Below are 12,187 nucleotides of genomic sequence, written 5' to 3'. Positions count from 1 at the left end.
CATTGGTGTCAGAATGTATTGGGGTCCGAGAAGCAAATGACCTGGGCAAATATCTGGGACTACCGTCGGCTCTAGGGAGGAATAAAACTGCAACTTTTCAATTCATTGAGCATAAAATCCGTGAACGAATTGGTTCCTGGCAGCACAGATTCTTATCCAAGGCTGGTAAGGAGATTTTGATTAAGAGCATAGCGCAAGCTTTACCCATATTTACCATGTCCACTTTTCTTCTGCTAGCCCGAGTTTGTGACACACTTGAAAAACTTTTCAACCGCTATTGGTGGGGTGGTGGTGGTACCGATCACATGGGTATTCATTGGTTCAGCTGGAACCGGTTATGTGTCCCAAAGAGTAAGGGTGGCCTGGGATTCAGAAAATTACATGAGTTCAACGTGGCGCTCCTCGCTAAGCAGGGCTGGAGATTGCTCATTTATCCGACTTCATTGGTGAGCCGAATTTTGAAAGCCAAGTATTTTCCTAGATGCGACTTTCTTGATGCACCTATGGGGAACAACCCAAGCTACCTTTGGCGCAGCATTATGGCAGGACAAGAGGTCTTAAGAATGGGTGTGGGACGACGCATAGGTGATGGCCGGGATACTCGTATATGGGGCTGGGGATGGCTCTCTGATCCAGCGAACCCAAATCTAAACACTCCCCCATGCGATCATCTGCATGATGCTACGGTGCATAGCCTCACCGACGGCCATGGCCATTGGGATATGGATATTCTGCGTGAGCTTTTTTATGATGAAGATGTACAGCGCATCATCCGAACTCCGTCCAGCCCGTTGTTCAAGGACACGTGGCGATGGTGTGGCGACATATCGGGTAAATACTCTGTTAAACATGGCTATCGCTTATTAACAGCTTCAAATTCCCATCTTCCTGATGATGGAAACTTCAAGTCTTGGAATGCTTTGTGGTCCTTACCAATTCCCCCCAAGGTTAAATCTTTCCTGTGGCGCTGCGCTCGCGGGATCTTACCGGTACGGGAGAATTTGAGGTCTAAGCGAGTCTGGATAGGCGGTGGTTGCCCTCTATGCGAAGCTCCCAGGGAAACTGTCGAGCATCTTCTGTGCGAATGCGTCTACGCACAAGGCATTGGGATTCCGAATCCTTCATTACAGGGTCAAACCATACAACAGATCATGGAGGCTACACTGCAATTGCCGAACCCAGAGGGAGCAGTGGCTCTTGCGGCGTCCTTTTGGGCAATTTGGCTTTCAAGGAATGATAAGGTGTGGCGGAATATTTCTCCTACTATGGAGTCTTTGCGTAATTTAATCTCGCGCCTGCGCAATGCCTGGAAAGAGGCGTTTCAAGTCGAGTGCTCGACGGGAGTCACGAGTGGAAGCTTCGAACAATGGCAGCCTCCACCTCTCAACTTCCTTAAATGCAACGTGGACGCTGCTGTTTTCACGAATGGTGCTGGTTATGGAGCTGTAGTACGAGATCATGAAGGGCGGTTTGTGGCAGCGAAGTGTGGACAGCTCGAGTGCAACCCAAATGCGTTATGGGCAGAGGTCTTGGCAGCCAAAGAAGCGCTAACGTGGCTAAAAGATCTGCGGCAGAATAACATCATTCTCGAGTCTGATTGTTTAGTTTTTTGCAATGCTTTCAATTCATGTTCTTTAGATTTATCTTATGTTGGTATTCTTGTGAAGCAATGTTGGTCGATTGCCTGTGACATAGGGTCCGTTAAGGTCCAGCATGTCAAGAGATCAGCGAACCGCGTGGCTCATGGCTTAGCTCGGGCGACCGGTTCTTTGTTTGTCTCGGGAGAGTGGGTTGAATACCCACCTGATTGTATTTCGAATCTTTTCAGTTATTAATGAAAGTCTTTGGTCTGGTTTTAAAAAAAAAAAAAAAAAAACACATACAACGGCTGTTAGGACATGTAATTAAGAATTAGAGTGGTGTTGAATTTTTTTTCAAAAATATTCGTAAAATAATAATTTCTCAAAATATCAGTTTCCCTTCTAAATTTAATTGATCATATTTAGTTGCATTACACATTTTACTTGTACACTTACACTAGTTACTTGCATTTTTAAAATATGTAACTCGCACTAAAGTTTGAGTTATTTATAAAAATGTCACTACATCGTTTTTTTTTTTTAATTACATATGATACGTTAGATCTGGAATGGTGGACGGCTGTGATTGGTTGTTATTCCTCTCTTGGACATCATATCCGTTCTCACATGAGTGCACTTATATATATATATATATATATATATATATATATATATATATATATATATATATATATATATATATATATATATATATATATATATATATATATGTTGGTCCCGATAGGGTGGTAAAAAGTCTAGAGGGGGGAGGGGGGGGGGTGAATAGATTTTTTAAACTTTTTCACAATTAATAACACTTTGGTAATTTCAACTTTAAATAACAAGATATGAAACTTAGATGCGCAGCGGAAAAATTAATCAATCAAGTGTTACGTAAAATCAAAGAGATATATCACATGCAATATGATGGATATGCTTGGTATGGCTCAAATAATAAGTTTGCAAATTTATGTTCACATGCATACGTGAAAACTACTAAACCCAGATGAATAATTCGAACAGTATAAGATGGGTCAGTCAAATATGCAAGACAATAAAATATTTAAAGAGATGGTTTACTCAATATGTATACAATATCACGTGTGAATCAATGAGATGAATCCAAAAGGAATTGTGTCTGCATGCACTTGTAAAGTCACATAACCCAATCAATAAGATAAATGAATAAGACAAATAGTAAATGGGTTAGTATGCATGCAATAATGAATAAAAGCAGTAAGTAAATGAGATAGGCAATTTATAGTGGTTCAGAGATAGTGTAATCCTCCTAGTCCACTCTTCTCCTTTCACTCCAAGGAGGAAATTCACTATCTCGTTCACCCAGATACAAATAGTGAATCAAGTGCACACATGCACTTCCCGAGTGTTTTGCACACAGCTACACTCAATCCCGAGTATCTCGCACAAAGCTATACTCCCGAGTATCTTGCATAAAGCTATACTCCTACACCAACTAAGTGTCTTGCACATAGCTACACTTAGCACCACCGAGCGTCTAGCACACAGCTACATTCAGCAACCACGAGTGTCTAGCACAAAGCTACACTCACGAGTGTCTCGCACAAAGCTACACTCAACCCTCTTTCTACACACAGTAGAGGTAAGATTTAGAGAAAACACATTTCTCTTCTAAGGACTTGAAGTATCTCTCGTGAAAGCTCAAAACTGGATATTTCAAATTTTTGCTTCTTTGTATTGCCTTGCCTTCTCTGCTTCATGTCTTCAAGTCATCTGGTATATATAGCTGAAGAAGCTATATTATCGTTGTAGCATAAGTTGATCTTGATCGTTCATCTTGATCAGCTACACATTATTGCCAACTTGCATTGCGGTGATTTAGTGCAAGAGATGGGCTTCTTACAGTGAGTTTGAAAATCCTCACTTGACAATTCTTCAAAAGTCATATATGTCGGCTCATCAGCTGAAACTTCTCCGAAAAATAATTTCCTTATCCTGACGGATTCAAAATGATGAAATCTTCCAAAAGATTTTCTGCTGATTCTTGCTTGAGTAAAAATTATATCTTCGTCCATTTCTTCTTCTGAAATGATTTGAGATACGTAGCAAGAGATTTAAATGAGAAAGAAGATGTGTAGAAGAATTCATGTGCATCTTCCTTATCATGTCAACAAGCTTCCAAACTTGTAGTCAACTTAGCCTTACATGTGTCCACATTGTAGCATGCACTCAACAAGTGTCATCTTTAAAAAATATGCTTCAATGTGATTTCAACACAATCCCAACATGATTTCTATTCCACGCCTTCACCACTATACCATATTAACTCATTGTTTCTAGATTTAATCTTTATTCCCAGAATGACTTTAGTAGCATTTTAGATTAATTCATAAATTAATCCGAGTCTGCTTCTTGGTCGTCCCCTTCTTTATCTCCTTTTCAAAAATGTAGCAATTGAGTCTCAAACTTGAACACGTGACCTCTGACTTTAACAACCTTATTCCTTATCCACTTCACCACTTCATCCTTTAATAGTTTCCAAGGTAAATAATTCTCAAATAGTAACATTCTGGATAAGTATATTTTGCTAAGAATTTCGTAGACTTTATAGCTTGACTTGGGACCAGGACTATGTGGTCTAATGGTACCCGGGTTGGACTTCCATTTGGAAGATTATGAGTTCGAGCCTCAGTGGAGGCGTTATTGGTTCTTTGTGTTTCAGTAGGTTGAGAAAGTATATGAACAGATACTACAATGTAATAGAACCAGTAACTTACAAAAAAAGACTCAAAAATAAAATAGGGGAGTTCTAAAAATACAAATTTGGCTCATTACACTTTATTCCTAACAATATATATATATATATATATATATATATATATATATATATATATATATATATATATATATATATATATATATATATATATATATATATATATATGAATAAGGTTCAAATTGGTCATTGAACATAACCTGAAAATGCAAGTAGACCACTGAACAAAAAAAAATACAATTAGGCCACTGAACACTCCAAATGTATGCAATTTCACCAGATATCAGGTTACCTGCTTACGTGACAGCTGAGTTGGTATTTTTAATAATTTTTAATAAATTTTAATAATAAATTAAAAAAACAATTAAATAAAAAAAATTAAATGCGGGGTGGCCGCCGGCCCTCCTGTCGTTTTTTTTTTAAATTAAAATTTATTATTAAAAACTATTAAAAATGTCAACTCAGCTGCCACGTAAGCAGGTAACCTGCTAAAATTGATGTAACCTGCTATCAGGTGAAATTGCATACATTTGGAGTGTTCAGTGGCCTAATTGCAATTTTTTTCGTTCAATAGCCTAATTGCATTTTTTTTTTTCGTTCAATGACTTAGATTGCACTAACTGTGAAACTGTGCACGTTAACAGTACAACTGTGCACTTTTCTTCAATTTGATAAGTACTAGCTAACTTTGAAATTTTTTTAATGAACTCTATCTAATAATTTAACGACCACGTAAGATGTGATATATATAGCAGTAAAGAGTTGTGGTGAGTCATGGCATAATGATAATATTGAGTGGGATGGATTTCACATGACAGAAAAGGCAAATAAATTAGTTTCTATGGCTCTACTGGACGGAACTTGTACCAATCCTCCCATCAATACCTTGTGTGCTTCTTCTCCAGTCAAAGTACCTATGAAGTTCCTGTACTATAGTGTTTTGTTCAATTTAGTCCTTGTACTTTTATTCTGTTCAATTTAGTCCCTCTACTTTAAAAAAGTGATAAAATTAAGGACAATTGTCTAAATCTCATTATAAACATGGTCGTAATTATTTATTTTGGACATACTAATTTAATATATTGGTGGTAAAATGATAGATTTTAAATATTTATAAAGTAATATATGAGTAGGAATATAAATATCATCAGTGCCACGTAACCTAAGTTAATGATAATATTAACATCGTTAACTATTGTCCTTAATTGCACTACTTTTGAAAGTACAGGGACTAAATTAAACAAAATAAAAGTATAAGAACTAAATTGAACAAAACGTTATAGTACAGGGACCTCGTAGGTACTTTAGTTCACCTATTACGGTTAAGAATATTTTTGTATTTTTTTTTTTTACCTACATATTGCACCTTCGCATTATTAAAGCAGGTGTTTAGCAATTTACGGATAGATTGATTATATTGGATTGTATTAGAAAAAACTAATAATGGATTATATTAATTATTTTATATTTCAAAATAATATTGAATTAATGTTTTAGCATGCATATTTGGGAAAAGAAGAAAAAGCTAACATATTTATAACTCCAAAGGGCTATAAATATCACATTGAGTTAATTCCATTTTTTTTTTCAAAACATCCCTTTCATCTTAGTATTATTGTGGTATTACCATTTTTTTTTGTCTTTGTCAACAAAAAAAGTTTAAATGACGTTAAATATTATTACATTTTGGTCTATTCAGTTTTAACTTTTAAGTGTTAAGTCATTTTTTCCTTTTTTGGTCCTAAATTTTTATGTGTTATTCAACTTTTAGTCTTTTTTTTTTTTTTCAAATCTTCCCGTTGGTCCTAATATTATTGTGGCATGATCATTTTTGTGCTCCTGTCAATAAATATATTTAAATGACAATAAAATGACATTATTAACTACTCAAAATTTTCTATTTTTCTTCTTGGTAATAAAATTGTTATCAATACATAAGTCTCCTGCAAGATTCAAAAAAGTGCAATTGAAAAATCACAAATTTACTTCAGGGCAAACCTTAATTAAGTGAGTTAAGTAGATCTAGTATTCTAGTGCATAAGTCTACTTTATAAAAACTCACAAGACTTGTGATTCTATTACCAAAAAGAAAAAAAGAAAAAAAAAAAGAAGAGGATTTTGAGTGGTTAATGACATCATTTTAAATGTTATTTAAACATATATGTTGATGTATACAAAAAATGGTCATATCACAAGACCCACAATAATGTTTGGATTAACAAGGATGTTTAAAAAAAAAAAAAAAAAAAAAAAAAAAGTGAAGTGATACATAGTTGGGTTGGTGGACTGACTGATAGTTGCTCCGTGGTGCTTGGTAGGTGGAACAATCTCATACTCTAGCTAGGTGTCAAGGTGGCCTGACATTATAATACTCCGTAAATGTCAAACGTATTATTATTATTATTATTATTATTATTATTATTATTATTATTATTACTTTGAAATACACATTTTTTTTTTTTGGGAATAAAATAGATTTTCATTCAAGCATAAACCGCCTCAAACTGTCCAAAATAATAGGAGGGGTTCAAGAAACCAACAAATACATTAAAATATAAAACAAGCAACCCTAACTAATCTTAATAAAAGAGAACTGTACTTAACATGAGATAGAGAACTCCCTACTTTTTAAGTTCATCTTCAACCCACATTAGACCCCCTCCAGTGAAGGCGGCAAATGCCAAATTGGTAGACAATTTGGCGCTGAATCTTCTCCAGTGAAGGCGTCAAATTATTCGCCATTTTGGCGTTTGTCTACGGTGCAGTGCCATATTTGGCGTGCACATGTAGCTTTATGCAAAAATGGTGTAAATCATTTTAATTTCAACTTTGCCCTTTGTCCTTTTTTTTTTAATTATTAATTCCTTTTGCATTCTTATTTTGTTTTTATGGATTACATATTTTATTAAATACATAAACATAACATTTGAATAATTAAAAATAAATTATACCATTTGAAAGATTTCATCAAAACGCTTAAACAAGCCTAATATTATATATAGATTAATTAAAAATTAATTAAATTACATAAAACATAATTTTCATAATATTAAACTGAATACATCCGAAATTAAACGAAACATACTTAGAATTAATAGTTTCCAAGGCCACCCCCATTTGCTCCCAAATCATCAAATATTGATTAAATTGACTACTTGATTCTACCCATCCTCGCTCATTAGCTCTCTTTACAACAATTTGTAGTTGTTCATTCCTAATAGACTCACGCACCATTGGATTTGTGATAAATTTTATTAAAAAATTTAAAGTTTTAATTTATGAGAAAACAAATTATTTAATGTAGAAATTGAATTTAGTGCAATGAATTGGAGATGAATAAATTTGGTGTAGGAATATGCTGAGAATATTCCTTTTGGTGTAATGGGTTGGAAATGGTCTTACACTAAAACACCAAATTTTATTCATCTCCAACCCGTTACACCAAATTTCTACACTAAAATAATTTGATTTTTTAATTATTACTTTGAATTTAATTAGTTTAATATAATTTAGATCGAACTTAATTAGTTTCATATAAAATATAACTAGTGAAGTAAATAGTAATTTTTATTAACATTAATTTTTTCATAACATTAATTATTTAAAAAATCGAGTTTAACAATATTTTTAAAATTTTAGTTTATTTCACAATAATAATACAACATAAAATATCTAGTACATTGAATTATCATAATTACTATATCGTTTTCACAAATGCTCAATCAATGCATTACAGAGTGCATAATGAGCTTCTAATATCAATATTATGTCGTATGTATTTTAATTTTTATTATGTTCTAGTTATGTTTGATGTATTTGAAATTTTAATTAATATATATTCAATATTAGTCTTGTTTCGATCGTCTCAATGAGATCTTTAAAATGGTATAATTTATATTTAATAATACAAACTTTAAATATAAGTATTTAACAAAATAAAAAAATACATATATAACACAAATAAATCTTACTCCCTAAATTTTACTCCTTGATGTGGCGCACTCTGATAAGCTACTCTCTTCATGTGGGTCCCAATACAAATGTCTACATCAAGATTTTGTGTGTGTGAGAGTATAAGTTGAGAGTAGAAAATTGAAGTACATATAGTATTTTTCCGTTTAGAATTATAAAAAGAGTTCTACAGAGTACTCTCAAATTTTACTCCCTCAATTTTACTCCTCGATGAGTCGATGTGACAAATTTTGATAAACTATTTTTTTCATGTGGATCCCAATATAACGGCTTACATCAAGGTTGGGTAGTTCATCTGCTTGATAAGAAATGACAACACAATAACTTTACAAATCATAAATAGATCATGGCCCCAAGAGTACTGCTTCAACACAATGACAATTCATAAACAAAATAGGAAAAAAGAAAACACAGACACACAATGCTAAGTGCACAGAGTTTTGCATACAGATCAGAGTTCTTCACATGCTTATTATATAAATTTATTTAATCAACTTGTGATGAAGTCCGTTAGTTCATGAGTGACTAATGTATATAAACACCGTGCACAAATAACATTTAGATCTTTTTTTGAATGCAAATAACATTTAGATCTAGTTTATCTAATATCATAGATATAATAATCGTGTGCAGTGGTAGCAAATGTCAACAGCCTTTGAGTGTCAAATCTTAACAACAACGGTAGTCATGGCTTCTTTTTCGTACTTGACGTTTTCCAAGTCCATTTAGAGGAAAATTAAAAGGCATTCTTCATCCTAGTCTAATGAAGAAGGTAACTTTGGCTTTGTTTAACATACATGACGTATCTCTACCCAAAAAAAAAAAAAAAAAAAAAAAAACATACATGACGTATAAGCTAATTCAAAATAAACTATTATTTTAAACACTCTATATTTTATCAAACAGAACTTTTAACTTATTTGTATCTTAAAATAAACTATAAACTCTATAATAAATTTTACCAAACATAATCTTTATCTTGTTTCTTTTTACTCAGTCATGACTAACTACTAAATAATTTTGAAAATAAAATCCCAACAATTTAGATCAATCTAATGATCTAATTGCATTTTTTTAGAAACTTCAAAAATTTATTTGACCCTCCTCAGTCCTCACTTTCGGATGATGAAGAAAACCTACAATCACTACCCGAGGATAAACATTAGGAAGATCTCGTGCGAAGGATTCAACCGAAAAGATATTAGCAAGAATCTAACTACAAGAATCATACTTCACCCATTTGATCACCTATCGGGTCCATCCTCACTTGTTTTTTTTTTTTTTTTTTTTTTTTTTTTTTTTTTTTTTTTGCAAAAAAGAACTTAATTCATTAAGTCAGAGAAAAGACAATCCACAAGAAACAGATGAGGGTTATCCAACCGTTCCCCACAACCTGACAAAGAAAGGGCCTTCCTAGCTACAACATGGGCAGACCGATTCGCAGATAGTTTCACAAAACAGAAGTTTACATCATGTACCAAGGATGCAACTTCTTTTACATCACCAATAATAAAACCAAATGAAGAATTAAAAGAGTCATAAAACAAAACATTAACAACTAATTGAGAATCTGTCTCTACATCAACTTCTCCCATACCAGTTCCTTTCAACCAACTTAGAGCTTCACGAACACACACTGCCTCAGTCACCATATAATGCCCACTCATGCAAACACCCTTAGCAGCCAAAAAACATCCACAATCATTTCTCAACACCCATTCTAACCCCATAATATTATGATTAACGTCAAAGTTTTTTTTTTAAAGTTTTTTAAAAGATTTTTCTTCAATTTGATAAGTATACAAATCATTTTCTAATTAATTTAGTCTAATATGTGGTGGATGCATCATCCAAATGAATGTATTCGTCTTTCCACATCCAACTTCCGTCTTCAACTTTCTAATTTAATTTTGATGTGTATTAGATTTTATTGTCTACAGATTAGCCACCGTTACGACATTGACTATCAGGGTAACAAATATAAACACGCAATAAACTTTGAAACTATTACGGAGTAATTTATCTACCACACGCGTTAGCTGAAAAAAAAAAAAAAATCTAGAATATTATTTTGTCAATGCACAAAATGATAATGGTAAAAATTTGTGTGAATATGTGCGTGAGACGGGTCGGGTCAATATGAAATGTAATACTTATATTGAAAAATCTAATACTAAATCAAGAATAAATGTTTATTACTTATATTGAAAACTTTAATACTAAATCAAGAAGAGTTAATACCAACTAAGGTCTCTCGAGTATAGTGATTCCGCCACCTATGGTCCTAAACTTTCAAATCAACCCTCTGTGATCCTTCAAGTTTAAAAAATGACCTGCCATAGTCCATCTGTTAGTGTTTTCCGTTTCAGCTGTGAAATATGAGGGCATAATCGACCTTTCACGAGGATGGGTTGTTTTGAGATCTTCTGCAATCGTCATTCTCTCGTCTCGCACCGTTCTATGGCTTCCAGAAACTTCTTCTACAAATCCTCTTACTTCTCGATCCCAGACGAGTAAGTCGTCGACGTTGACGCCGACAGTACAGAGGCTGCGGCGCCAAAGCCGCTGTGAGACCGCGTTCTGCACTATGTTGGTGTTGGGCTTTATCATCGCCGACCACTTTCTAAATGTTTGTATTTCAAGAATTTGTGAACAAAAAAACAATAGTAGATGTTAAAGCGCATCGTTCCAACACATCATGACAAGTTAAAAAATTTCATATGCTACCTTGATTACAGCTTTCTGAAATGCTCCAGAAAAGGCAAATAAAAAAAAAGGACAAAAATGGTGAAATTGAAAGAAAATCCCAGTAGAGAGATGGGATATGGAATCCTACCTTGAAACTTCATCCAGAGAGGGCATTTGAGGGTGGAATCACGAAATGCAAGGTCCATTTCAGAGCGAATCATGAGCAAAGTGAGCGTTTCTTCGTGCGACCACCGGTTTTGACTTGATCGGCGATCTCGATATCAGCATTGACTTGATCGCCACTTTTGACGCCGATGGATTTTCGATTCATCCAATGTCGTTCGCTTCAATTTGGGTCAACTGATCCAACATGAGGTCGAAACCCGACCCGAGTAGAAACTCTGACATACTCGCCGGCAACGGCCTCAATCCCGCCCCCGCCTCATCGTCATAGTACAACTCAAACCACCTTCCTCTTTCACCTCTTTCGCCGCCATCCGACGGCCCGTGGAGAACAATGATTGGATTAAACGGCGAACGGTCCCAAGTCCCGACCATTCCTTCTACTTCTTCAGGTGGCTACATTCACGCCGGCGAATGGTCTCAACCATTCCTTCTGCTTCTTTTGCCACCGGAGTTCTGGTTGTCGCACGCTTCATCCCCACTGACACAGACGCCTCCTCCGCATTGTGAGAAAAATGTGAAAAGTCAGTTTTGTCCTCGCATTTCACGGCTGAAACGGAAAATACTAACGGAAAGACTATGGCAGGTCATTTTTTAAACTTGGAGGATCACGGAGGGTTGATTTGAAAGTTTAGGACCATAGGTGGTGGAACCACTATACTCGAGGGACCTTGACTGGTATTAACTCAAATCAAGAATAAACGTTTATTACTTATATTGGAAAATATAATACTAAATCAAGAATAAATGTTTATTACTTATATTGGAAAATAATCAAAATTTAATACTAAATTAAGAATAAATGTTGGGAAAATGTAATACTTTTGAAAAAAATGTAATACTTTTACATTTTGATTTAAAAGTATTACATTTTTCTTCAAAAGTACGTATATATAACATTTGCCTTTATAAGTAACAAACACTAGTCAAGATTACTTAAGAGAGAAATTGTAATACTTTTGATGAAAAAGTAACACTTTTACACTTATATGTGTTCTCAAAAGTATTA

The 12,187-nt window shown here is 34.2% G+C and overlaps 1 protein-coding gene and 1 long non-coding RNA gene across 2 annotated transcripts; one reads left to right on the top strand and one right to left on the bottom strand.

The window, feature by feature from the left end:
* Positions 1 to 5,148: 5,148 nt before the first annotated feature.
* Positions 5,149 to 5,739, top strand: LOC109159065. The gene is made up of 2 exons (XR_002050488.1): positions 5,149 to 5,245; positions 5,644 to 5,739. It is a non-coding gene; the product is annotated as an uncharacterized LOC109159065 (long non-coding RNA).
* A 4,827-nt stretch (positions 5,740 to 10,566) lies between these two features.
* Positions 10,567 to 11,860, bottom strand: LOC109159063. Its single transcript, XM_019307065.1, has 2 exons — positions 11,144 to 11,860; positions 10,567 to 10,930 (listed from the first exon to the last, which is right to left on the bottom strand). The coding sequence occupies exons 1-2, from the start codon at positions 11,167 to 11,169 to the stop codon at positions 10,600 to 10,602; spliced, it is 357 nt and encodes a 118-aa protein (XP_019162610.1). The 5' UTR covers positions 11,170 to 11,860; the 3' UTR covers positions 10,567 to 10,599.
* Between the last annotated feature and the right edge of the window lie 327 nt (positions 11,861 to 12,187).

This window comes from Ipomoea nil, unplaced genomic scaffold, assembly GCF_001879475.1.
Source record: "Ipomoea nil cultivar Tokyo-kokei standard unplaced genomic scaffold, Asagao_1.1 scaffold2826, whole genome shotgun sequence".
NCBI lineage: Eukaryota > Viridiplantae > Streptophyta > Magnoliopsida > Solanales > Convolvulaceae > Ipomoea > Ipomoea nil.
The sequence above is the reverse complement of the archived record's forward strand: the minus strand, read 5'-3'. Positions and strand labels throughout refer to the sequence as shown.

Excerpts from the sequence above, each read along its gene's own strand:
- LOC109159063 (XM_019307065.1), bottom strand. The coding sequence starts at position 11,169 with ATGCCCTCTCTGGATGAAGTTTCAAG. Across the intron at positions 10,931-11,143 it reads TCTCTGGATGAAGTTTCAAG|AAAGTGGTCGGCGATGATAA; the intron begins GTAGGATTCCAT and ends ACAAACATTTAG.